This window comes from Onychomys torridus, chromosome 12, assembly GCF_903995425.1.
Source record: "Onychomys torridus chromosome 12, mOncTor1.1, whole genome shotgun sequence".
Classification (NCBI taxonomy): domain Eukaryota; kingdom Metazoa; phylum Chordata; class Mammalia; order Rodentia; family Cricetidae; genus Onychomys; species Onychomys torridus.
The window spans coordinates 12473539-12501157 of NC_050454.1; the positions used below are offsets into that span (position 1 = coordinate 12473539).

General features: G+C 48.1%; 3 protein-coding genes across 4 annotated transcripts; 2 read left to right on the plus strand and 1 right to left on the minus strand.

Annotated features, from left to right (window-relative positions):
- The first annotated feature begins 460 nt into the window (after positions 1 to 460).
- Positions 461 to 15008, plus strand: Pigz (phosphatidylinositol glycan anchor biosynthesis class Z). The gene is made up of 2 exons (XM_036203297.1): positions 461 to 535; positions 13180 to 15008. The coding sequence occupies exon 2, from the start codon at positions 13338 to 13340 to the stop codon at positions 14733 to 14735; it is 1398 nt and encodes a 465-aa protein (XP_036059190.1). The 5' UTR covers positions 461 to 535; positions 13180 to 13337; the 3' UTR covers positions 14736 to 15008.
- Ncbp2as2 (NCBP2 antisense 2 (head to head)) lies at positions 9594 to 16940 on the minus strand. 2 transcript variants are annotated; one of them, XM_036203299.1, is made up of 2 exons: positions 16171 to 16940; positions 9594 to 9864 (listed from the first exon to the last, which is right to left on the minus strand). In XM_036203299.1, the coding sequence occupies exon 1, from the start codon at positions 16845 to 16847 to the stop codon at positions 16548 to 16550; it is 300 nt and encodes a 99-aa protein (XP_036059192.1). In that variant the 5' UTR covers positions 16848 to 16940; the 3' UTR covers positions 9594 to 9864; positions 16171 to 16547. The 2 variants fall into 2 exon arrangements, with proteins under 2 accessions (XP_036059192.1, XP_036059191.1); XM_036203298.1 differs by having other exon boundaries at positions 9594 to 9878.
- A 51-nt stretch (positions 16941 to 16991) lies between these two features.
- Positions 16992 to 25869, plus strand: Ncbp2 (nuclear cap binding protein subunit 2). Its single transcript, XM_036203300.1, has 4 exons — positions 16992 to 17151; positions 22647 to 22828; positions 24887 to 25025; positions 25486 to 25869. The coding sequence occupies exons 1-4, from the start codon at positions 17074 to 17076 to the stop codon at positions 25555 to 25557; spliced, it is 471 nt and encodes a 156-aa protein (XP_036059193.1). The 5' UTR covers positions 16992 to 17073; the 3' UTR covers positions 25558 to 25869.
- Positions 25870 to 27619: the final 1750 nt, after the last annotated feature.

A 27619-nucleotide genomic window follows, 5' to 3' on the forward strand; every position in this document is an offset into this window, starting at 1 on the left:
AAGAAGTGTGAGCGAAAGCTGGTGTGGTGGCGCACGCCTGTGATCCAGCTCTCGGGAGGGTGAGCAGGAGGATGGCGAGTTCGAGACCACCGAGACCCGGTCTCAAAACAAGCAAAACAGAGTGGTACGGCGAGAAACGCTCTGGCGTAGCTAAGCTAGTACTAAAAAAGGAAGCTTATGGGGCACAGATTGACAAGGAGGGGCTGCTGGTAGAACGCACTCAAAGCACAGGCTAAGTAGGATCAGTCCCTCAGGAGTCCCCACCGCGACCACTGCAGACTGCGGGACTGGGGGCGGGGGCATGCACAATTGTCCCCATCCTTCTCCGCCCCGCCTAGCGAGTTCTGCCTGATCTCTTGGCCTAATTCCCTGGTGGAAGTCCAGAGCCGGCTGTGGAGAGGGAAGGCCATCGTCCCACCCCGCCCCGCGGTCCTCTGCCCCGCAGGCGCAGGGCCTTAGGGCCTCGGGGGCAGGCCCTCGCTCCGGGTGACCCTGGTAGCCAGCGCGGCAGGTGCAGCCCAGAGGCAGCGCGTGGGTGAGTCAGTCCTGGCCTGGGAAGAGTGGTTGGGGACGGGATGAGGGCGCAATGGGGCAGGCCACCGGGTCCACCTTGATCTTTGCTCGCAGCCCACAGACCATCAGGGGAACCAGCAAGCTCACCCTCAGCTTTCCCCCAAAGGACTCTGCAGGCTGTGAGAGCACTGACCGGCCAGGAACCTAGGGGACTCATGATGACATTTTCCTGGAAAGGGAGGCTCAGGGTACTTCCCATTTTAGAGCACTGGCTTAGGGCCCAGAGAGGCCTAGGTATGCGTCCTCTGCTGTTACCAGACTTGTCTGGGCAGCCGGGGTTCCTGGGTGGTTTCACAGCCATACTGTCTCAGCGTCCCCACCTATAACACAGCAGCAAGGTCTCTGTGGAACTGAAACTTAAATACGCTGCCAAGTGTGGAGAAAGACGTCAGTGTGCACCGAGAGATTTCCCCTAATTTTAGTGAGGAAAATCAAGCTAAGCCTGCCTTTCCTGCTGAGAGAAGGGGATCCAGGAGTCCCCTGGGGGGATGGACAAGGGATAGGGGGACCCCTGTAGGCCAGTGCAAAGCTTTCTTCGTGGGTCATGGAGGTCTTTGCAACACACATCATCATGTCAGGGACAGTTGCTGCTTTCGGTGAAGAGGACACCCTTCCCCTGTCCTCAAATGTCACACATCTCTTCCAGACATCTTTACCTCAAACCATTGAGAAGCACTGTCAAGATGGTCAGGGCCTTGAATTTTCCTGGTACAAAATGGAGTTCCTATTTTATGGCCTGGAACTGCGGCGGGCTGTGGATAGTTAAATGGTACGCCCCAGATGTGTTTAACGCAGATTCCACAGCAATCAAAGAATAAACCGTCCCTTCTGGCAACCCAAAGAAGGCTGCTTTAAAGGCAGAGCCCCCTGCAGAGCTCAGCGCAGCCTCAGGGTCAAGGTGAGGGTGAATGAAATGCCAGCCAACAGGAAAATGTACGTAGGAGAGTGGTTCTCCTTCTGTGTCTGACATGGATCCTGGAGACTGAGTGAGTTCTTGGCTTTGAAGGAACAGGAGCATTGGGTGGTCGTGCTGGGGTCCTTCTCCCACGGTGTTAAAAATTCCTCCAAACGCTAGACCCAAGAGGATCCATTCTCCGCCCCTCCCATTAGCAAGAACCCAGCAGCTATGTCAGGAAGATTCAGTTTGAAGGTAGGGACTTTCCTTGAACCGAGCCACACATAATTGCAGCCCCCAGAGCCGGTATGGTGCTGCACACACACTGGGCATCAGAGAAACGGACCCAGGTCTCTGACTCAGCGGGCAGTCTCTTGCTTTATCCCTTCTCCGGTCCCACAAATGTTGACCTCTTCCTCAGCCCCTCCCCCTCCCCACCCACCCTCACTCTGTGCCCGGCGCTGTGGTTCCCGCTTGCTGTACCCCTGCCACCAACATGGTCTCTCCCTGCCCCACACCTTGACGCGCCGGTCGTCCCCCATCTTCTTGGTCATCGCACCCACTCTCTTGCCCCACAGTCTCATCTCCACATCCTGGGAGCTTTCTCTGTAACCCAACATATGCCCCTGCTCTCTGGGAGACTCCCAGCCAGGGGGCTTCGGGAGACGCAGGGTTTGGACCCGAGCTGGGGACTGTGTTCAGTTGCGTGAACCCCGCCCCCGCGTTGACTCCGCCCCTAGGATGTCTGCGGGAGACCGCTAGGACCGCGTCTGTAACCTGGTGTCTAACTTGGTGTCGACCTGGGGAGCCGCTGCGGGTGGGTTGTGGGTCTAGAGATTCTGGCACCTGTGGTCAGTGTCCCCCCCCATCTTGCTACCTCCTCCTGGGGACCTCCTGTTATTCTTGACAGATGTCCTCAGTGGGTCCACCTAAACTAGACTCTGGATAGGTCTAAGTTGAAGCCCAGCGGATCCTAACCTCGGAGGAATCTCAGCCCAGTAGGGCAAAGAAATGACCAGGCGATTGGCAAATGTAGTGAGCTGCAGGATTCCGCACCAGGATCTTTGTAAGCCGGGAAAACACCAATACATGTAAAGTTAAAATAAAGCTAAAAACTGTGTGTCTTAGTTAGGGTTTCAATTGCTGCGATGAAATACCATAACCAAAAAGCAAACTGGGAAGGAAAGGTTTATTCAGCTTACATTTCCACATTGCTGTCCATTACCAAAGGAAGTCAGGACAGGAACTCAAGCAGGGCCAGAACCTAGAGGCAGGAGCTGATAGAGGCCATGGAGGAGTGCTATTTCCTGGCTTGCTCCCCATGGCTTGCTCAAACTGCTTTCTTATAGAACCCAGGACCACCAGCTCAGGTATGGCACCACCCACCATGGGCTGGGCCCTCCCCCATTGATCACTAATTGGGAAAATGCCTTACAGCTGGATCTCATGCTTGGGCCAAGCTGACAGCTTACGCATTGTGGTTGCACCTATGTGAATATTCCAAAAGCCATTTTACGTGGGTGATTTTATATGGTATATCAACTACATCCCAATGAAGCTATTTTAAAAAGGAGAAGGTCTTGCTAGGCGTGGTAGCACATGCCTTTAGTCCCAGCACTCAGGAGGCAGAGGCAGGAGGATCTCTGTGAGTTCGAGGCCAGCCTCTTCTACAGAGCGAGTTCCAGGCCAGTCAGGACTGTATGGTGAGACCCCGCCAAAACAAAACAACAAAGGGGATCGTGAGGTGGAGACAGCCTCCAGCACAGGCTCGTTTCCATGTGGTCTGGTCTGCACAGGGTGGCGAAACTGGTTTAGATGCAGCAGCAGATCCTGGCAGTACAGCGTGACTCTCAGTTCTCATTGCCGATATTGTTTGCCAGCAACTATGTATGTCACTTGTAAAGGAGATGAATTTGGGGGACTGCCACTTAAATGAGATGACCAAGCTCTTGACTGCGTCTCCTGAAATAACTCCTAGAATAACACAGAGCTGGGGGAGTCACGTTCCCTGTCTCCTATAGGAGAGGGTGGATTTAGCTCACCACCACGGGCACTATTACAGCCAAGACTACAGTGCTTTCTTTGGGCTCAAAGATTACAAGGCCACTGGCAAACCATCAGAGCTGCATCTGTACCCACAGCCAGCTGCTGAATGACCGTGAACTGTTCCTTCAGAAAGTTTGCCAGCCCCCTGATCACCAGGAACAGGAAGGATGGGCCTAGTGGGAAGGGATGGTCCTCACTTGACCTGTTTTCCAGATGTCTCTCAGCTGCTGTCCAGCATCATTGTATTTTGCTTCCGTCCCAGATGTGTTTGAAATGTGTTTTTCCATCTGTCTGATATAGACCCTTTAGAATCAGCCAAAGGTCTGCTTTTTTGTTTTGTTTTGTTTTGTTTTTGTTTTTGTTTTTCGAGACAGGGCTTCTCTGTGTAGTTTTGGAGCCTTTCCTGGATCTCGCTCTGTAGACCAGGCTGGCCTCGAACTCACAGAGATCTGTCTGGCTTGGCCTCCCCAGTGCTGTGATTAAAGGTGTGCGCCACCACCACCCAGCCAAAGGTCTGCATTTGATGATCTTTGAGTTTCGGTTTCTTTGAAAATCTTATTTCGTCCTCATTCTTTGTATTTGTTTTGTTCAGTTTTTTTTTTTTTGTTTTGTTTTTGGTTGTTTTTTGTTTGTTTGTTTTTTTTTTGTTTGTTTGTTTTTTTTTTTGTTGTTGTTGTTTTTGTTTTTGAGACACTGTTTCGTGTAACCCAGGCTGGCCCTGTGTAGCCAAAGCTGGCTACGAACTCCTGATCCTCCTGCCTCTGGCTCCAAGCCTGCTTCACTGGCTGCCCTTCCAGAAGACCTGAGTTTGTTTCCCAGCACCCACATAACTCATAACTGCCTGTAACCCCAGCTTGAGGGTCCGATGCCCTCTTCTGGACTCTGCCAGCCCCTGCACAGACATACATATGTGCACATTATTAAATTATGAAAATAAATCCTTTAAACAGGGTTTAGCAGACACAGCTCTTTTTTTTAATAGTTAGGGGTTGGGAGACAGAATGGACTGCAACCTACAGCCTAGAGAGATAAAGATTTGGAGCATGTGAATCAGGAACAGAAGTTTAAAAGTCATCATGAGCTGATGCACGCCTGCCTTGACTCCAGCACTCAGAAGGCTGAGGCAGGAAGACCAGGAGTTCAAGGCTAGCCTAGGCAACATAGTGACTTCAAGGACAGTTTGATCTACATAATAGGGGCTTGTCTCAAAAAACAAAGAGGGGATGGAGAGATGACCCAACAGTTGAGAGAACTGAATGCTCTTCCAGAGGACCTGAGTTCAATTCCCAGCATCCACACGGCAGCTCACAACTGTCTGTAACTCCAGTTCCAAGGGACCTAATACCCACAGCAAAACACTAATGCACATAAAATTAAAACCAAAAACAACAACAAAGACAGAGCAATCAGTTCCCTCCATGAACTTCAGCTTTAGTTCTGCCAAAGAATTGCATCCAGTCCGTCTTCCCAGTGGCCTGCCCTACAGATCCAGATGTGCCCAGCCAGTCCCTTTGAATGAGGTCCCTCACAATGAGTCTGAAGGTACATTCACTATTGTGATTCTCTGACATAGGGCAGATCTGGGGACGGTGGGGCTGGAAGAACAGAACTCTGTGCTTCTGGAGTTAAACCTGGGATCTTGTGCCTGCTAGGCAAGTGTTCTCTCACCAAGCTACACCCCAGGCCCTTAAAAAACCATTTGGTTGGAGGCAGGGTCTTCATAAATTGCCCAGGGTTACCCAGAATTTATTGTGTAGACCATGCTGGCCTCAAATATACAATCCTCCTGCCTCAGCCTTCCAAGTACCGAGGATGACAGGTGTGTGCCACCAAACCCTGCAGAGGGGCAGAAACTTAAGGGTGAGTCCTCTGAATGGGCTGCGGGATTTGGGGGAAGGGTTCTCTTGGCTGAGTAGGTTTAAAGGCCATAATGACTGTGGTGGCTGTTCTTGTTGTCAACCTGACTATATCTGGAATGAACTACAATCCAGAAATGGAGGGCACATTTATGATCCGGACTTTGAGGCTGGAAGGCTACACCTTCTGCTGGAAGCCTAGATAAGGACAAGGGAAGAAGGAAGGGTTCGTTCTTCCCCTGCTTGCCCTCACCTTGTCAACACATCCATTCCTTCACTGGCATTGGATTCCAGCACATACAGAAAGCCAGCTGAGACCCCCAGCCTCGTGGGACTGAGCAACTACTAGATTCTTAGACTTTCCATTCACAGATAACCATTGTTGAACTCAGACTGTATGTCATTCCAATTACATGTGTGTGCGCTTTGTATATATATGTGTGTGTATATGTATATACATATATATGCACATACACATATATATGTATATACATATATATGCATATATATATATACATATAAGGGAGACTATGGGGGTCCTGCCCCTTGATAGTCGTTTCCCAGGGTCCAGGAAGAATCTACAACCAGCTGATAATTAAACCTTTGATGAAAAGAAGTGAATCTATATACATGAAACCCCTTAGTCCATACACTTTATTCTTCTGAGTCAGTTCTCTCTACACAGCTTCTATTGTGCTCTCGTGCCTGGCTCCTCTCGTGCCTGACTTCTCTCTACCTTCATCTGCTGTCCCCTCTAGGTTCTATCTTAGTTCTACCCATCTAGGTTCTCGTCCATCTAGTTCTTTCCCATCTCAGCTCCTCTCCCATCTCCTTCTTCCTCATCTTGTTCTTCCCCATCTGGCTCGTCCTCATCTTCCATCTCGTTCCTCTAGTACTCTCTTCTAGCCCTTCAATCTAGTTCTTCCCATCTAGTCCATTCCTGGCCAGTTCTTACCCATCTAGTTCTTCTGTTCTCTTTTCTCCTCTCTGTCTCGTCTTCAAGTTTTCTCGTCAAAATCCTCCTCTAAGTCTTCTTATCCCTCTTAGTTCTCCCCAAGTCTCTGAGGTATTCAGTTATAAACCCAATCAATAGTAATCCTCCTCCTCCAGACAGGTCACCAGGCTTGAATCCCTACAGGGTCATAAAGGCAGGTAAGAATTGTCCTCAGACAGTGACTGTCAGGCTTTCTTTTACAACCCCAAAAGGGAAGGGTAAAAGGAGGAGGTCAACTGAGAGCTAATATCGGTTAGTACATCAAAAAGGGGAATCCATGTGCTCAGTCTACATTCCTAGAAGCGGCTAGGTAAGAAGTTAGGAGGCTATAATGTTAGTAAGGCTGTGTAAGAAAGGAGGGTCTCCAAACCCAGAAGGACAAACATGGTATGTACTCACTCATAAGTGAATTCTAGATATAAAGCGAAGAACAATCAGACTGCAACCCACAGAACCAGGGAGGCTACATAGCAGGGGGACCCTAGGATGACTGTGGCTTATAATAAGTTTTGGTTTTACTCAATTACTGGCTAAGCCTCAATGAAACATTTAACAATTAGGATAAGAATTTATACTTTATCAAGCTGATAATAGAAAAATTTAAAAAGTGAAAAATAAATAAATAAATAAATAAATAAATAAATAAATAAATAAAAGGAGGGTCTTAGCTTAAATTGCACAAGAAATAAAGCTATCTGTCTGACCTAGGAAACAGGCATGTTTCCATAGGGTGTTACCTTAGTGCAGGAAATGCTTGATAGTTATTTTAGATAAATACACTGTTAGGAGTTCTTGGAAGCACACATAGCATACAAGAAAATCATTGTAGGAACCAGCTAATATATATACACACAAAAGCTAACATATCACCAAGAATTCTTCTTCTTCTTTTTTTTTTTTTTTTTTTTTTTTGGTTTTTTGAGACAGGGTTTCTCTGTGTAGCTTTGCGCCTTTCCTGGAACTCACTCTGTAGCCCAGGCTGGCCTCGAACTCACAGAGATCCACCTGGCTCTGCCTCCCGAGTGCTGGGACTGAAGGCATGTGCCACCACTGCCCAGTTCACCAAGACTTCTTAAGCCATGGCTTGACCTTCGGAAAAGTCCTTGACCTTTCCAAGTAGTAGCTTTTGTGATGATACCTGGATTCCATTACATTTTCCTGTGTCTTGCAGCATACATACATACATACATACATACATACATACATACATACATACATACATAGAGAGGTTCATTCTATAAGTTCTGTGACTCCAGAGAACCCTGACTAATATAATAATGACTATAACCCAGCACTCCAGAGGACAAGGCAGCCTGAATTACATATCAAGACCCTACCTGTCTTAAGGTTTCCTTGCTGTGAAGAGACAGCACGACCAGAGTGGATGTGTGGCCAGATGGAACTATACAGCAAGTTCCAGGCCAGCCAGATACATAGTGAGACCCTGTTTCAATAAAAAAAAAAAAACAAAACAAAACCCAAAGCCGGTATAATCAGAGGAAAGTGCCAGCAAAGGCAGCTCACGACCTTCTCCATCTTTCATTTCCCCCAGTTTCCGATGTTTGGGATCGCATTCCTCTACAGTTGATGTTCACCACATTCACAGCAGGCCCCCCAGATGTTCACAGCAGACCCCCAGATGTTCACAGCAGCCCCCCCAGATGTTCACAGCAGACCCCCAGATGTTCACAGCAGGCCCCCCAGATGTTCACAGCAGACCCCCAGATGTTCACAGCAGACCCCCCAGATGTGCACAGCAGACCCCTCAGATGTGCACAGCAGACCCCTCAGATGTGCACAGCAGACCCCCCAGATGTGCACAGCAGACCCCCCAGATGTGCACAGCAGACCCCTCAGATGTGCACAGCAGACCCCTCAGATGTGCACAGCAGACCCCTCAGATGTGCACAGCAGACCCCTCAGATGTGCACAGCAGGCCCCTCAAGGCCGGGGATTCGGTTTGACGAGTTTTGGACGCTGGTCTCCAGCCGTCTCCTCCTTCCAGCTACAGCAGACAGAGGTGAGGAAACTTGGAGGCTGTGTTCTGACTTGTTGAGATTGAAGGCCCCAGTTGTTCGTGGACCTCCTCTTCCTCTTTCTTTTTCTCTTGTCTTGTGTAAAGATACTAAAAAAGCATAGAGCCCAGTGTGGGGGCGCACAACTTTAATCCCAGCACTCAGGAGGCAGGGGCAGGCAGATCTCTGAGTTTGAGGCCAGCCTGGTCTACAGAGCGAGTTCCAGGACAGCCAAAAATGACACAAAGCTGGTGAAGGTGTAATTGAATGAGGGGGACATGTTCCAGCCCCAGCAAGCAGCAGAACTTGGCAGCTTCAGCCACATTATTCTGGCTTTAGAGTTAAGGATAGAAGAAATGGACTGTGGAACTTTTCTCTACAACTAAGGAAAGCCACTGAGGCCGGGCATATGTCAGGGGTGTCCCTGAATGGAGGCCTAGAGAGGCCATTTCATGAAGCTGTGAAATCAAAGCCTGCACGGCTTTGGAGAACCCAAGATGTCAGAGGTGCCAGAGTCGTGGGGTACCTGCTGAGAAGAGCTGCTAACAGGGAGTGGAGCCAGCCCAAGAGAGAGAAGTGTGTTGCAGTCAACAAAGCTGAATGGAGTTGGAGATCCGCAGAGTGTTTCGACATTCCTTTTTCTTTTTCTTTTTCTTTTTTTTTAAAGCTGAGGATCGAACCCAGGGCCTTGCTCTACCACTGAGCTAAATCCTCGATCCTCGACATTCCTTTAATTCCACTTGGGAGGCAGAATCAGAGGATCTCTGTGAGTTCGAGGCCAGCCTGGTCTACACAGTGAGTTCCATCACAGCCAGGGCTGGCTATACAGGGAGACCCTGTCTCAAAGGAAAAAAAAAAAAAGGAGGAAGAAGACAAATCTAGTCTTTCCCCGATTCCTCTGTTGGCTTGATGTCTTAATTAGGGTTTCTATTGCTGTGATAAAAATCATGACCAAAACGCAAGTCGGGGAGGAAAAGGTTTATTTGGCTTATACCTTCATATCACTGTTCATCACTGAAGAAAGTCAGGACAGGAACTCAAACAGAGCAGGATCTCGGAGGCAGGAGCTGATGCAGAGGCTGTGGAGGGGTGCTGCTTACTGGCTTGTTTTCCCTGGCCCATTCATCCCACCCAGGCCCAACGGTCCAGGGATGAGGGCTGGGTCCTCCCGCACTGATCACTAAATGAGAAAATGCCTTACAGCTGACTCCCAAGGAGACATTTCCTCAGCCCCAGGCTCCCTCCTCTCTGATGACTCCAGCTTGGGTCACGTTGACAGCAGCCTCAGTTCTGAAGAACTCATATGGGGACCCAGAGAGCGAGCAGTCAGGGTTCACTTCAGCGGGTGAGAAGGTAGAATGGAGGTGTACTCTCGAGGGGAAGGCAGACCCAGGCCGGAATCCACGGCAAAGCGCTGCCTCCAGTGCTGAGACATGCAAGTCTTTAGATACCGTGGCTCCTCCTTTGTCCATCTCTGAGGCTGTCCTGGGGACTGCTTCCTGGAAGAGGTAGAGATTTTCTTAGAAACCATCCTTTCCCACAATTCAGTCTGACACAATTATAGGAATATGTATACAGGTGCAACAAGCCATAAAGTTGAGAAGCTGACTATGGAACGGGCAAGGGTTCTTGCAGAATAGATGTGAAGTTAACTATCCCAAAAGCTTAGAATTTACGAGGGAAAGGACAGTGATGTTTTGTACCTGATCCTGGAGGCAGGGAGGGTTCTTCCAGGGGGTGGCCCTTCCTGGGATCCTTCCAGAGTCTGCTGGGTAGAGCCTTGCTCTTCCTACCTGGTCTGTCTCATACAAGCCGTTTTCACCTTCCTCAGTTTACTAACCTCGCCATTTTAACCCTTTCGGTTCTTTTTTTCTTTTTAAATTTATTTATTATGCATAGTGTTCTGTCTGCATGTATGTCTGCAGGCCACAAGAGGGCACCAGATTTCCTTACAGATGGTTGTGAGCCACCATGTGGGTGCTGGGAATTGAACTCAGGACCTCTGGAAGAGCAGCCAGTGCTCTTAACCTCTGAACCACCTCTCCAGCTTCTAATTTTCATTTTCTTAAAAATGTATTTATTTTATTATTTAATGTGTATGAATCTTTTGCCTGCATGTGTACCATGTGCATGCCCATGGTGGAGGGCAGAAGTTGTTGAAACTGGGTGGTGGTAGTGGTGGTGGTGGTGGTGCAGCACACCTGTAATCCCAGCACTCAGGAGCCAGAGGCAGGTGGATCTCTGCGAGTTTGAGGCCAGCCTGGTCTACAGAGTGAGTTCCAGGACAGTCAGGGCTACACAGAGAAACCCTGTCTTGAAAAAAACAAAACAAAAACAACAAAAAAAGAGGTTGTTGGACCCTCTGAGACTGGAGTTAAAGGTGGTTATAAGCCACCATGTGGGTGCTGAGGATCCAGTCTGGGTCCTCCCCAAGAACAAGTACTCCTAACCACCCCTTACATTCATTTTAATTGTAATGTGATTTTTGTTTCGTTGGTTTCTCACCTGATCTTTCTACGTCTGCCTGAGTGCTGGGATTTCACTACCATGTCTAACTTTTTTCTTTTTCTGTTTTGTCTGAGACAGCATTTCCCATGTATCCCAGGCTGACCTGGAACTTGAAATCCTTCTGTGTCAACCTGTCGACCTCTCCCATGCTGGGGTTACGGATGTGTACTAATCACATCTTATCATTATCATTTTTACATTGATGTCTTCAGACTGTGGTCTAGTCTCCGTTACAGTAACTACCCAATGTCATTCTCAGCAGCTGTAGATCTCCAGAGTGGCACCAGTGACAGCCGTGAAGTCATTCCAGGCTTTCAGCCCTGTGTTTGACAATCTGATGTGAAGATGGCAGCCAGGGTGATCTGGGGTAGCCTCGGCCTCCTTCGGGTCTTATGGTGTCTCCTTCCCCAGACTGGCTACATACACCCAGATGAGTTCTTCCAGTCCCCCGAGGTCATGGCAGGTAAAACCCCCACGTACTGCTAATATGATTGGGGCACCAGTCCCTGTGTGGTGGGGAAGGACATGCGTGTGGGAATGAATGAACAGGCAGAGTTGCAGCCTTTCTGGGGTCAGAACTGGAAGTGGGGAGTGGGCATTTTCCTCACCTTCTGGAGGATGGTTATGAAATACCAGCCTCTTCCGTGTTTTCCTGCTTGGGCCAACAAGTCATTCAGAATGATGGTTCTGCTGGACTTGTCAGCAGGACTGACTTCAGAGCTGGGCTCTCCCAGTGGCTAGGGAAGCTTGCCTGACATAGGAAAGTTGTAAAGTTGTTTCATGTAGGCTCAGGAGGAAGGGTCTCCTCCCTTAAGACCATGTTTAATAGTCACACACAAACCTTTTTTCTTTTCTTTTTTTTTCTTCTTTATGTATTTTTTTTTTTTAGGTATGAGTGCTCTGTCTGCATGTATGCCTGCATGCCAGAAGAGGGCATCAGATCTCATTACAGATGGTTGTGAGCCACTGTGTGGTTGCTGGGATTTGGACTCAGGTCCTCTGGAAGGGCAGTCAGTGCTCTTAACCTCTGAGCCACCCCCCAGCCCTTCTTTTTCTTTTTTAAGACATGGTCTATGAAGTCCTGGCTGTACTGGAGCTCACTATGGACTCAAACTCAACAAGGTCCTTCTACACAAGGTCTCAAGTAGCCCAGGCTGGCTTTGAACTGCCTATGACCATGAACCCCTGATTCTCTGGCCCCCACTTCTAGAGTGCTGTGATCATGCCTCCATGCTTGGTTTACACTGTACTTGGGACTGACTCCAGGATTTTGTGCACCATGGGCGGGCAGTTTTTTGTTGTTGTTTTTTGAGACAGGGCCTTACACTGAAGCTCAGGCTTGCCCTTAAAAGTCATGGCAATATTCCTAGTAGGACTTCTGAGAGTCTCCACACACACCTGACCCTGTTATACTCTTCTGTCCCACTGGTCAGGATGTATCGCATGTCCACAATAGCTGTAGAAACAGCTGGGAAATTAAGTCTTTATATTTGGCCATGTGCCCAGCTAAGAGACTAAAGGAAGAAGGTTCAAGGACACTTGGCTTGGCTTGTTTTTTGAGATAGCATCTGTCTAGACAGCTAAGGCTGGCCTCAAACTCACTCTGTAGTCCAGAAAGGCCTCAAACTTGTAACAGTCCTGACCCAGCCCCCAAATGTTACAGGTGTGCACCAGCACACTCAGCTTGAGAACAAGAATCATGGCATGGGAGACCTAACTCTGCCACAGGGCTCAACAGGTAAATTTGAGCTGTGAGTTGGGAAATTCAGTCTCCTTTCCTGTATTTTTCAGATGAGTCTCTCTCATATGGCGTAGGCTAGTCACAAACTCACTAATAACCTTAAACGTTTGATCCTCCTGCCTCTGCCTCTCAAGTACTGGAATTCTAGGCATATGTCACCATGCCTGGCTTCCAAGCTCATTCCTGTTGGCGGAATTTTATTCACTTCACTTATGGCGCCCCCAAGTGTTTCTAGAGGTCACCCACATTGTCGCTAACAGCCCCTTCGTCCTTAAACCAGCTGGGACACATAAAATCCTTTTCCTGCTTTGTGTCTTTGCCTGTCTCCTCTGCATGCAGGTGGAGGCTCTCTGCTGTTAAAGGGCTAAGGAGAGAAGACAGGCCACTTGAGACTCCCACCAAGTAGCTTTACCGAAGCATGAGTAAATCCCACGCTGTGCAGTCCCAGGGTTGTTCACTAGGGGGCCGTGCAATCCTGGTGCCAGCCCAGAACTCTTCCCAGCACAAGCCTAATCTTGGAACTGGCTCACCCCCTGCCTCTCTCTCTGCAGAGGACATCCTGGGTGTGCAGGCTTCACGGCCCTGGGAGTTTTACCCCAGCAGCTCCTGCCGCACCGTGGTCTTCCCACTGCTGACCTCTGGCTCTACCTTCTGGTTGCTCAGGCTCTGGGAAGAGCTGGGGCCCTGGCCTGGTCTGGTGAGTGGCTACATGCTGCTGGTGGGGCCCCGACTCCTCCTCACTATCCTCTCCTTTGCCCTGGACTGGGCTATGTACTATCTGGCCCCACTGTGGGGGGCAGATCGCTGGAATGCCATGTGCCTGCTGTCTGGGTCCTACGTCACCCTGGTTTTCTACACAAGGACCTTCTCCAACACCATCGAGGGACTGCTCTTCACCTGGCTGCTGGTGCTGGTGTCCCCTTATGTGGCATGGAGTCCCAAATCAAAGAAGCCCACCCCAGGTCCATGGTGGCACAGCTGCCTTCTTGGTGCCATCGTGGCCGCTGGCTTCTTCAATCGGCCAACCTTCCTAGCCTTTACTCTGGCCCCCCTCTCTCTCTGGGGCATCCATAGGGCCTTGGAACTTGGCATCAAGGCCTTGATGCAGGAGGCCCTGGCACTGTTGCCAGGGGCTGCTCTTGCTGCAATGCTGTTTATAACCACGGACAGCTGGTACTTCTCCAGCCTCTCGAGATCCGGTAGCCTTGTCCTCACACCTGTCAACTTCTTGTCCTACAACCTGGATCCCCAAAACCTTGCAAGGCACGGCACACATGCACGGCTCACTCACCTGGCAGTCAATGGCTTCCTGCTCTTTGGGGTACTGCATGCTCAGGCCCTGCAGGCTGCATGGCAACATCTCCACAGCTGCCTCCGTGCGCTCCCGCAGACGGGCTTCTTGAGGGTGCTGGGTGCACTGTCTAGTTCCAAGTCTTATCTCCTCCTCCTCTACTTCACACCCCTGGTCCTGCTATCTGCCTTTAGCCACCAGGAGGCCAGGTTCCTGATTCCCCTCATAGTCCCAATAATCCTGCTCTGCAGTCCACAAACCCAACCTATACCCTGGAAGGGTGCCCTGGTCCTCTTCAATGCTCTAGGTGCCCTCGTCTTTGGCTGCCTGCATCAGGGAGGTTTGGTACCTGGTCTGAAGTACTTGGAGCACATAGTCCATGCGCCTGTCCTCCCAGGCACGACCATCCACTACACACTTCTCTTCACTCACACCTACATGCCTCCCCAGCACCTCCTACACCTCTCCAGCCTGGGATCGCCTGTGGAGGTGGTGGACATGGGTGGCGCTGAGGACTGGGTCGTGTGCCAAGCCCTGAACAACTTCAGCAGACAACCAGCCTGCCAAATGGCTGGTGGGCCCCAGCTCTGCCGACTCTTTGTAGTAACTCCTGGGACCAACAGGCATGCTCTGGAGAAGTGCAGTTTTCCTCTCAAGAATGAGACTCTCTTGTTTCCCCACCTGACCCTGGAGGACCCTCCAGCCCTGTCCTCTCTGCTCAGCCGGGTTTGGAGGAACCACCTTAGCCTTCACATCGTAGAACTGCAGGGGAAGCCTGAGGTGACAAAGGAGCTATGGCCCAGAAGCCAGCCATAGAAAGGAGCCACTCTACCTTCTGCACGGGCTGCTGGGCTGGGACACTGGAACAGAACTCCCCTGCCGTCTCTTCCGGGAACAGCCACGGGTGTTCCTCTAGGTGAGCCCACATTCCTTTCCCTTAGAAACCAAAGATCTGACCAGTCACAGTCCCAATGCCAAGGTCCCCAAAGAAACCTGGCACACCCACTGGCACATGTCTGTTTCCATGCCGTCACTTCCAATGGCTGTGTATGTCTCAAATATAGAGTGCCACCCGCTCATCGAAGATTATGAACTGCTGATGACATCCCCGAGTGGTCTCTCCCAACTCCCACAATGCCGGACTTCTGGCTACCATGACAGTCCTTTGATTTCCAATCTGGCTTTCTAAACAAGGGCGGTGTGAAGCAGGGACGGCAGGTGGCTCACATTCAGCTCTAGTCCCCGCTCTGACGCACAAACTGTAATCTTAAACAAGTCCCTTCTGCTCAGTCAACCTACCACCCAATCTTACAACAGATTGGAGGGTCCTGAGGTCAGTGTCAGCCCTGGAGCCTGCAGCACATGTCCCCTAGTTTGACAGACACATTTCTACAAAGGTCTGTAACTAGGAGACAGTACTTCTGTCTTATTTCATGGCACCTTGTGAGCCTGTGGGCTCAGTGTTTGGGCACAAGCAAAACAAGCCATTCTAGAAAATACCTCCCTAGCCTCTTCTGCTCCTTTGAGGGCAGTGGAGGAATTCCCCAGCCACTCTCTCAAAGACTGGGTAATGTAGCTCAGTGGTGGAGTTCCTATTCAGCGTGCTCAAGGCTGTAGGAACGACCCCCGGCACCAAGAAAAAAAATCACTCTCCCACAGTGAAGAGCCCAGATGTTCTCCCTTCTTAGTGCTGTTGTGAGGCCTTCTTGGCCTGCCCCAGTGGGAACTGAGAACACAGACTGCTCAGAATCTGATCCTCAGTTTAAAAGCTTTTCCAAAAGCTGCAAGCCTTCTAGATGCTAAGGTTAACCGAGGGGCTTAAATAGAGGTCCAGAAATTGAGTTAGGAGTCTCACAATGACAAGGCAGGTTACATGCATGGGTTCCCTAATCACAGCTGAGTTAGCTGACCATAGCGAGTACCCCAGATGGACCCTCAAAATAGAGAAGGGGAAACCAAGCATCATGTGCTACGGTTTCAGAGGCCTTAGTGCTCAGTAGTGATGGAAGAGCAGTCCCTGAGTAGGGAAATCCTGCAAAGAGAAGGGAGTGATCAAGAACACAGACCTTGGAGTCACATGCCTGGGCTCACCTCACTCTGCAAGGTGTTACCCGAAAAGTGGCCTCCATTTTCTCACACGAATGGGGTTTTAAGTCATAAACCACACCGAATGCAACAGCAAACATCAACACAGACGCTTAACGTGTTAACTATTATTAGCAAGATCCTACAGACTTATCAATCAGCTTACATATTTAATCAGATTTTGGCAACTTTAGGGTTGTCATTCCATCCACCGTCTTCCCTGGTATTCTCCTGAACCAGTGCGGATGCAGCAGCATTTATTCAGCTTCAGTCCCGCTTGCAGAAGGCAGGCGTTCTTTCTGGTTGTTTATCCATGGCTCTCAGTCATGCTATGCTGTGCTCTAGACTCCCCTCTACGTCCTGCCTAGTCACAGGACCAGCACGCACAGGTCCATTTGACCTTAGGCATCTGCATGTTGACAATCCGAGTCAGGATTAGAAGCCGTGCATAGAGCCCCAGATAACTCATGAACACTGAGGTCGGCGTAGGTCACTGAAGGGAGGAGGGGACGTGACTTCGGCCCGGGAGGGTCCAGTCTGTGCTTACGCTTTGGCGCCCGGGCCCTTCTGATGACCGGGGGGTGGTCCTCGACGGTCCTGGAGGCGGCGGCGGAGTTCCTGGGTGAAGGTGTCCTTGAACCGCACCACGCGGCGACCCAAGGAGCCGGGGGGCTGATCCGCGAGGGCTCGCAGACGGCGGGCCGCGTCGTGGCCGCGCAGTTGCAGCTGCAGCAGCGCGAAGGCCGTGAGTTGCGCCGCCCGCCGGATGGGCCGCGACTCGGAAAGCCGTTCCACCAGCTGCGGGTTGTGCAGCAGGGCAGCCAGCAACCGCCGGAAAATCATCGTCCTCCGAGCTCCCCGGAACCCGGGGCACGCCGCACTCGCCTTCCCACCGGCCACGCCGGACGACGGACAAGCCGACGCCGCATGATGACGACACAGCCGCACCAGGATTGGCCCCGACCACGTCCGCTGACAGCCGCGGGCCGCACACACTTCCGTTTCCGCCGCCGCTGCCGCCGCCTGGTCCTTCCAGCCGTGGCCGCGTCGCGGTTCGTGTCTCTGCACCATGTCCGGTGGCCTCCTGAAGGCGCTGCGCAGCGACTCCTACGTGGAGCTCAGCGAGTACCGGGACCAGCACTTCCGGGTGAGGCGGGCCGGGCCACGAGAGGGGCAAGCCTTGGGCTCGAATACTGAGAAACGGTTTGCACTTGTCTTACTGTGTCTTCCTGTTTTGTTGGGGGTCCCAAAATGCGAATAGGGGTCCCAGCAGTGTTTATAGATCACTGAAGCCGCTTTATCTCCTAGGGAACTTGAGACCTGTTTTTACATTCTCTTAATGCCGCCGCTGGTACCAGCACCAATGCAGGCAGGTTCGGGTAGGACGGTGGCTGTTTGATGGGCTTGTCTGGCTTGGGAAAGTGACTGTAATGAAGAGGAGGCATCCCTGCGGCGGCTGAGCTGGACGCTATAGCCCTTTTTGTTTTCGTAATCAGCCAGACCCTGCCGTTTGGCACTGCAGTTTCTTTGTTTTGTAAGACGGTCCTACAAAGTTGGCGGTAAGGAGACTCCCAAGTTGAGCCCTGTTTTTACTGTCTGACAGGCATCAGAATGGACAAGCCACACGAGTCACATTAAGGTTGTCTGGATGGCAAAATCCAGTACAGCCACTGGCTACACAGAGAAACCCTGTCTCGAAAAACAAACAAAAACAAAAGGAAACTCAACCAGCCTGATTTGAAAATGTATACGGTGTGTCTGGAATGGGTTTCACTTTTGCCGCTTTTTACAGTTCTCATTATTTTGAACAGTTCCACATCAATCACTTAACCATTTTGAATTTAAAGCATCATGCAAGGTTAAAACCGGGAGAGGAGTCATTCATTTCTTCTGTCAAAAGGCTGTAGCTCTCTCCAAAGAGTAACAATTTCTGTCATGTGCTTTTTCTAGTGTCTTCTGAATGCAACGTGTCAGTGCTGTATTGAGTGTGAAATTAAGTTACACTGATGCTGTAGACTGTTTGGGTTTTACTTGTATCTGAGAAAAGAGCAGCAGTACAAAGTAAATCTGCTAGCCAGGTGTGGTGGTGGACATCTGTAGTCCTAGCTGTTCTGGAAACCGAGGCAGAAAGATAACAAGTTTGAGACCAGCCTGCACATATAAAAAGCAAATGGTGAAGGGATTGTTTTCCCTAACGGCTCATCTAAAGTTCTTAAACCTTATGATGTTCGTTTGTTTTGGTGTTTTTTGTTGTTTTATTTTTGAGACAGGGTTTCTCTGTGTAACCGTCCTGGTTGTCCTGCAACTCCCTCTGTAGACCTGACTGGCCTTGGACTCACAGAAATCTGCTTGCCTCGGTCTCACAAATGCTGCAATTAAAGGCGTACACGACCACCACCTGGCTCTTTATTTGTTTGAACACACAGTGACTATGGTTCCATAGACTTCACCTGTTTAGTCCTATAGTGGTCTTAAAGCAATGTGGCAGTAGGGATAAGACCGGATTTTTTCTTGTTTTGTGTTTTGAGACAAGGTCTTACTATATAACCTTGGCTGACCTGGAACTCATCATGTAAACTAGGCTGGCTTTGAACTCACCAGAGGCCCACCTGCTTCTGCCTCCCAAGTGCTAGGATTAAAAGAGTATACCACCTGGGATGGGGATTTAGCTCAGTGGTAGAGCACTTGCCTAGCAAGCGCAAGGCCCTGGGTTCGATCCTCAGCTTAAAAAAAAAAAAAAAGCCTCCAGAGTGAGAGCCTCCTTGGGGCTGGAGAGATGGCTCAGAGGTTAAGAGCACCGACTGCTCTTCCAGAGGTCCTGAGTTCAATTCCCAGCACCCACATGGTGGCTCACAACCATCTGTAATGAGATCTGGCACCTTCCTCTGTATACATAATACATAAATAAATAAATAAATAAATAAATAAAATATAAATAAATAAATCTTTAACAAGAGTATACCACCATGCTCAGCCCAAGACTAAGTTCAAATTCTGGCTATTTGTTGTAAAATCCTGTGTTTCACCTTAGGTGACTCAACTGTTTTTTCTCACATGTAATATGGGAATGATGCATTAGGACCTACCACATATAGTTCTGATAATTAAATAAAACAACTTACATGTAGCTTCCTGACCTGCAGTTCTTTGAGCTTTCCCCGGGGCAGGCAGAATTTCTATTTTCTTGTGTACAGCTGCATGTCTTACTTTTTAAAACTGTAATGTGGAGGGCTAGAGAGATGGCTCAGAGGTTAGCACAGGCTGTTCTTAAAGACTTGGATTTAGTCCCCAGCACCTACATGATGGCTCACAACCATCTATAGTGAATTCCAGGGGATCCGATGCCCTACTCCGCTCTCTGAAGGCACTAGCTATGACATGGTGCACAGACATACAAGCAGGGAAAACACCAATACGCATAAAATAATAAACCTAAACCAAAAAAAACGGTAACCTGGAGATGGGCGTGGTGATCCATGCCTATCACTGAAAAACATTTGGGGGAGTTTGAGGCCAGACTGGGCTCTGTGGTCCCATCTCAAAACACAAAGCAAACCAATTGGGCTAGTAGACATAGCTCAATAGGTAGAATATTTGCCTGGCATGCACACATGAAGCCTTTGGGTAGATCGTGAGCTGTACACAAACCCAGAGTGGTAGTGAATGCCTGTGCTTATTGGAAGGTGGAGGCAGGAGGATCAGAAATTCAGTGTCATCGTGGTTACATTGTAGGTTCAGTAAAGCCTGAGCTACATGAAACCTTGTCTCAAAAAAACAAAATAGCAAACAATAAAACAAAACAAGGGTCTAGAGAGATGGCTGAAGGACCCTAGTTCAGTCCCTAGTACAACAGGTATCTCAACCAGTTTCAGGGAAGCCTATGCCTCTGGCTTCCAAGGGCTATGCACGCGTGCACACGCACACGCGCGCGCGTGCACACACACACACACACACACACACACACACACACACACACGGAGGTGGGGTGGGGTGGGGGAGTGGTGGTGTAACTTTTTTTTGTTTTTTTCTGAGACAAGGTTTCTCTGTGTAGTTTTGGTGCCTGTCCTGGATCTTGCTCTGTAGACCAGGCTGCCTCGAACTCACAGAGATCCGCCTGGCTCTGCCTCTCAAGTGCTGGGATTAAAGGTGTGCGCCACCACTGCCCGGTGGAGGGAATAATTTAAAAAGTAAACAAAACTACAGAGCTGGGGAGATGGGTCAGTGGTTAAGAGCACATACTACTCTTGCAAATGAGCCAGGTTTGGTTCCCAGTATTCACACCACGTGGGTTAGAACTGCTTGTAACTCCAGCCTCAGAGGGTCCAACCCTGTTCTAGCCTCCAAAGCACTGCATTTACATGGATGTTCCCCCACACAAACATATAGACATACATTTAAATCGACCCTTCATACTCTGTCTCTTCTCCTTTCACTTTGCACTCCAACTTGGGATGGCTCAGAGGTTAAGAGCACTTGCTGCTCTTGCAGAGGACCAGGGTTTGGTTCCCAGCACCCCATGGTGGCTCACAACCATCTCTAACTGCAGTTCTAACTCTTTCTTCTGGCCTCCATGAGTACTACATGCAGGTGGAACATGTTCCTGTGCGTATATGGGCAAAACACATTAAACAAAAATCTTTAAAAACAACAAAAAAAAAAAACCAACCAAACAAAACTCTAGCAGTTCCCAGTCCTGGAAGACTGAAGCCCCAACGGGAACAAACTATGGTGAAGTAAGCCAGACTCTTTAGTTTCCTCTCAGTGTTTCCACGTTTCTCTAATCTACCACTACATTTGCTCACAGAAAACTTACTAGTCTGGGCTGGAGGTTAGGAGCACTGGCTGCTCTTCCACTTCCCAAGTTAATTCCCAGCAACCACATGGTGGCTCGCAACCATCTGTAATGAGATCTGGTGCCCTCTTCTGGCTTGCAGGCATACATGCAGGCAGAACACTGTATACATAATAAATACTGCTAGCCTGAGCTCTGTGCTACAAAGAATTCAGAAGTGATCAATGCACTCATAGTCTCAGAATAAAGGGAACTAGATCAACATTTCCTAACGACTGCTAAATGGAAAATGGAGTGTTCTTGAGTGAATGCCCTGAACATGAGTCTAATCAGCTACTCTCCAGCTGGATTCCATCATATGGCTAATGTCTGGGCCCTCACACTAGGCTAAAAATGCCTGGTCAGTTGGTGGGCCTGTTGATCACATCTGTATATCTGCGTCCTTTCCAGCGGGAATGCTAGGAAGTGCAGGGATGACACCTAAAGTACCATGCTAGTTGAGTGTGGTGGCTCGTGTATGTAATCACAGCATTCAGAGAGCTAAAGCAGGGGTTTGAAAGCTCAAGACTAGTCTAGGCTACAGTGTAAGGTCCTAGAGAAAAGAGAAACAAACCTGGGGCTGGGATTGTTGTATAGCGCGCTAACCTGAGTTTGTTCCCCATCACCACAATGATCAAATACCAGGTCTAGGCCACAATGAACCGTTGTATCCCTGGAGATTGTTGTGTGCTGGTTGAAGCCCACTTAACTCCCATTTCTAGCTTTCTGGCTTCATCCTGACTTTTAAAGAAAGTGAGTCTTGCTAGGCAGTGGTGGCACACACCAGGCGGATCTCTGTGAGTTCGAGGCCAGCCTGGGCTACAGAGTGAGTTCCAGGACAGCCAGGGCTACACAGAGAAACCCTGTCTCGAAAAACAAAACAACAACAAAAAAAAAAAAAAAAAAAAAAAAAAAGAAGAAGAAGAAGAAGAGGAAAGAGAAAAAGAGTTCTCTTTCTCTTTCCATGCCACTCCTAGGGCTGTGTGGTTCAGCAGGAGTTACATGCTTTGTTTCTTCACTAAAAGCAGGCTGTTAGAACAGGAATACTTCCAGGCTGGTAGCGTTCTTGCCTAATATGTCACATCTTGTGTTCAATCTCCAATGCCACCCAAAACAAATCCACACTTTAAAATATGTTTTATTGTATGTATATGAGCATTTGCCTGAATGTACATTTGTTCACCATATGCATGCCTGGTGACCAACCACAGAAGCCAGAAGAGGGCATTGAATCCTCTAGGACTGGAATTAGACAGTCATAAGCTGCCATGTGGGCAATGGGGATTGAGCCAATGTCCTCTGGAATAGTCATCTCTATATCCACCCCCAACCCCCAACCCCCCCAAAACCACCTCTTATGGCAAGGAACAGTATGCTAGGAATCAGGATGATGAGAGGCTTTAATTTCCAAATCAGAATGGGCTTCTTTGTTATACTTAGAATATGACTTAAGCAAGGCTCAAGTCTGTTCATTTTATGTATGTGTAATGCTTGCGGAGGGCACAGGAACTTCAGGAATGGTTTCTCACCTTTCACCTCTTTGAGGAGTCACTCTTGGCTCTGCTCTGTGTACTCCAGGCAAGGCTGGCCTCAAGCTTCAAGGAGGTTCTCCCTTATCCCATCTCGTGTAGGAGTTCTGGGATTTCAGGTGCATGCCACCACATCCAGCTTCTCACTTGGGTTCCAGGGATCAAACTCAGGTTGTCAGGCTTGCATAGCTAGTGTCTTTACCCGCTGAGCAGTCGCCAGCCCTAGCCCTAAGCAGATCTCTAGGTTGTAATGCTTAACTTCGTCTCTATTTGAAATTCTAGGGTGACAACGAAGAACAAGAGAAATTACTGAAGAAAAGCTGTACATTATATGTCGGAAATCTTTCCTTTTATACAACTGAAGAACAGATTTATGAACTCTTCAGCAAAAGTGGTGACATAAAGAAGATCATCATGGGTCTGGATAAAATGAAGAAGACGGCATGTGGGTTCTGTTTTGTGGAGTATCCTTGGGGAGCTGATGTAACTGTCGAACCACTCAAGAGCCAGAGGACCTGCCTTTTTCTTTTTTTTTGGGGGGGGGGAGCATCTCACAGTGTGGCCCTGGCTAACTGGAACTCTAGCCATCGCTATAATCTTATAGTTCTCTCTCAGTTCTTCCTCTGAGTCATATTCTGTAACTGTGAGACTGATTCACAGTTCAGAGACTGTTCAGAAGTTTTGTTCATAGATGAATCTTTAAGAAAAAGCACAAGGCCCTGGGTTCGGTCCTCAGCTCAAAAAAAAGAAAGAAAGAAAGAAAAAGTGTCTAATCCCAGCACTTGGGAGACAAAGGCAGGTGGATCTCTGGGTTTGAGGCCAGCCTGATCCACCTAGTGAGTTCTAAGACAGCCAAGCCTACACAGAGAAACTGTCTCGAAAACCCAAAAAGAGTTCTAGCCATGGTGACACACCTTGAATCACTTTAATCCTGGCACCCAAGGTGGAGGCAGGTGGATCTGTGAGTGTGGGCTCAGCTTGGTCATATATGAGTACAGCTGGAGATACTGACCGTCTCCAAAGTGGGGAAAGGCATCTTGTTATGTGTTTAGCTCTCTACTCTCGGGATAAGCCTCCAGGCAGTGGGGCCCATGCCGCCACAATTTCATGATAAGTGGTTTTGTTCTTTGTCAAGCATTCATGAAACAAGGCATTAAGTGCTTACTTACTGCTTGATAGGCATTGCCTAGGTGTCGGGTGCTGGAACTTCACTGAAGGTTTCCCTATCTAAAGACAAGGAAAGACTAATTTAAACCAGCAAGTCCAGCTGTGCATTATAATTGCTTAAGTCAGTAATTAGGATTTTATTTATTTATTTGTTTGTTTTTCAAGACAGGGTTTCCTCTGTGTAGTTTTGGTGCCTGTCCTGGAACTCTCACTCTGTAGATCAGGCTGGCCTGAACTCACAGAAACCTGCCTGACTCTGCCTCCCAAGAGCTGGGATTAAAGGCATGCACCACCACCACCTGGCTCAATTTTTTTTAAATTTTTTTATTTTATTTTTTGTTTTTTGTTTGTTTTGTTTTGTTTTTGCCAGAGCTGAGGACCGAACCCAGGGCCTTGTACTTGCTAGGCAAGCACTCTACCACTGAGCTAAATCCCTAACCCCAACATGTGTAGCCCAGGCTGGTCTGGAACTTGTGATCCTCCTGCCTCCGCCTCCTTCACCAAATCCTAGTGGTGTGCGCCACCACCGCCTGGCTCAATTTTTTAAAATTTATATATGTATAAGCATGTAGATGAGTAAGATTTTTCTTTTTTGGTAGTGGTAGTGGTTCTTAAATTTTTTATTATATTTAACTTTTTTTTTTTTTAGCTGAGGATCGAACCCAGGGCCTTGTGCTTGCTAGGCAAGTGTTCTAGCACTGAGCTAAATCCCAGACATATATTTAACTTTTTATAGATTAGTGCTTTGCCTGCATGTATGTCTGCACTGTGTGCATACCTGACAGATACCCTCTGAGATCAGAAGGCATCAGGTCTGGGAACTGGAGCTGTGGTTACAAACCATCACATAGGTGCTGGGAATCAAGGCCAGGTCCTCTGAAAAAGCCAGTGCTCTTAACCATCCAGCCTTCTCTCCAGTCACTACCACCACCACCCCCTTTTGACATTGTTTTTGTTTTGAGACAGAATCTTGGTCTGTAGTCCAGGCTGGCCTCAGACTCACAGCAATCCTCCTGCTTCAGCCTCCTGAGTTTGGACATGAAACACTATGTTCAACTTTATCATTGTTCTAGCATAAGTTTGTAGTCAAATATTATGTTGACCGTATTTTTCTATTTGCAAATCAAAACGTGGACCACATAGTTATTAGCAGATATACCTAGGAAATCATGACTGACCCAGGTCTGGACAAATGTCATTTATCTATCCTTTATGTGTCCCTAAGTGCTGTTGGAACAAGGTTGAACTGGCTTCTACAAAATGAGTATCTTTGTAATTAGTCTGGTTGGGCTAGCTTTTCACTTTAATTTTTTTTGAAGAAATGCTGGTGGTATTCCTTAATACTTCCATTTAAGATACTATTCGAGAGCAGATGCAGAGAATGCCATGCGCTACATAAATGGAACTCGTCTGGATGACCGGCTCATCCGCACAGACTGGGATGCAGGTTTTAAGGAGGGCAGGCAGTATGGACGTGGACGATCTGGGGGTCAGGTATGTATCTGAGCTAATCTGCTTGGGGTTCCAGTTATAATACAGGTGCTCTTTCAGTGTGTGGAAATCCTTTTCTATGAGCTTGTGCTTGTTTGTTTTGATGGGTTTTCCTGAGACAAGATCTTGGCCATGTAGCCAAACTGGCATCAAACTTGAGATCCTCTTGCCTCTGCCTCCTGAATGTTGAAATCCCAGATGGGTGCGCACCGGGGCCAATGATAAGGAAATTTCAGACTCTGAAATATTCTGTACATTTCTCTAAGTGTTACTGAACCCATGCTAGGGGCCTCCCTCCTGCAACAAGGTCTGGAACAAAAAGCACAATGCATGAAAATGAGTTTTGCTTTAATTTTTATGCCCTGCTTGTTCGTGGACATCTGAAAAGGTTGAGCTCTGTCTGCCGTGATTGGTTGTATCAACAGCCCATGGTGCTGTCCTTTGTTTTGTTGTTTCCAATCAGGTTCGAGATGAGTATCGGGAGGACTATGATGCTGGCAGAGGCGGCTATGGCAAACTGGTACAGAAACAGTGAGTGGAGAGCCCCAGGACACAGCTCACGCTTCACTGTTGATGAGCATGACCCAAGCTTTGATCAGATCTCTATTGCACTGGAAGCCACTTCCGGTTTTCTTCTGAAATATTAAAAGACAGAATCCAAAAGAATGCCTTTAATTCTGGTCTTATTAGGTTGATTTCTGTTACTAGGTCAAAAACTGTAATCCTGGGCAACAGACTCATTCTGTGCCAATTAAACTGTCAGCTGGATACTACACTTCCTTTTAAGAGCTGACTTTACAGCTGGGCAGTGGTGGCACACGCCTTTAATCCCAGCACTTGGGAGGCGAAGGCAGGTGGATCTCTGTGAGTTCGAGGATAGCCTGGGCTACAGAGTGAGTTTCAGGACAGGCTCCAAAAGCTACACAGAGAAACCCTGTTCGAAAAACAAGACAAAAAAAAAAAAAAAAAGAATTTATAAGTAGTCTGGTAATCTTCGTGGGGAGTGATTATCATTTTTTACATTTTAGGTTTGCATGTGTATTGCTGAGGTTTTGCTATAGTCTGTAGCTTTGCTCTAAATTAGGAACAGGTATTTGTCAACTGGATTTGCGTTTTATATTTCAATATGGTTGGCACAAAAATCAGCCTTAATTAAAGTCTTAGGATGCTATCCGCTTCAGTGCTTTCTATTGTCAGGACAGTATCAGCACTTGAAGAGTGGTCACTAAACATATTCCTCAAAAGATACAAATGTTTCACTGACAGTTTAAAACAAAACAAGAAATAACAACAGAAAACCCAGAAACAAACAAAAAACCCCAAGGACTTTGTTAGAGAGCCTCTGTTATACTAAGAAGTAGGGGAAGACACTTGTCAGCAGGGAATGGAATGAAATTTCAAACACTGCCTGGACATGGAAGCTGTGACTGAGCCATTGGTTTATTTTTTCCTATTTTCAAAATGGCTTGGAATAGAATAGGCTTTTAAAGGGGCTTCAGCCAGGCCTATAATCCTGGCTACTTGGGAGGCTGAAGCAAGAGAATCAAAAGTTCGAGGCCAGCCAGGGCACCTTTGAGTGCCTGCCTCAAAATAGGAACAGAAAAGGGCGGGGTGGGGGGACAGACACAGGGCACAGTGGTTGGGTACTTACGTGAGTGGTTCTGGGTTTAGGACTACCTAAACAATAAAGGAGTTTGAAAACTGGGCGTGTTTAACAACAGAAGCCTCCTCCAGGAAATGTCTGTTTTCTTTTTTTCCCTCAAATTGTGCTTGCTGAGGCCCGTTCGTTAACAGTGAGCTGGAGGTCTCTACAGAGGGAGTCTAGAGGATTTTGCATTTTCTTTCTAATACTACATGTGAATAAGTTTTCAAGATACAAAAAAGGGAAATCTTTTCATCTGTTCATTTTTACTAAGACATCTTCTAATTCTCACTAGTTTTTCAAAGTTGGGGCAGAACATCTTTTGAATTAAGTGTGGTTTTCTCAGAGCTGTAACTACTATAATGGAACAGCTTAGGAAACCCATTTGCAAAGACTTAATGAGGAGACACTTGAGTTTTAAAATAAAGTTTTTGTACTGTAGTTTGAACTGTTTATCATATTCTTTTGTAGTAAAATATAACTCAGATTTCTATAATCTTGTGACCCAAAACAGTGGGAATTTTATCTTCTGTAACAAGTTTCAATAAACTTAGACCAACTTATTCTGTGTATATTTCCTTGCCTATAAAAAAGGACGTTTTGATGCCCTGTACCCTGGGAGAGATAATGTACTGAATTCGTATGTCCATTTCAGTCCGGCGTTTGTAACTACCATGGCAGTGCATGAGAGGAAGTGTGGGTCCCCTGTGAAGACCAAAGACAGACGCACCAAGCAGCTATTGAAGGAGGAGGGCAGAGAGGCTGGTTTTCCCCAGGATGCAGACTCTAGATGATGGGACAGGAAGGAAATGGGGCTAAATTAAGAGGATATCTCTTGGGCTTAAGGATGCTAATTTTGACATCCCTTGTTGTAGGGTTTCTGTTGCTGTGAAGAGACACCATGACCACGGCAACTCTTATAAAGAAAAACATTTAATGGAGTGGCTTACAGTTT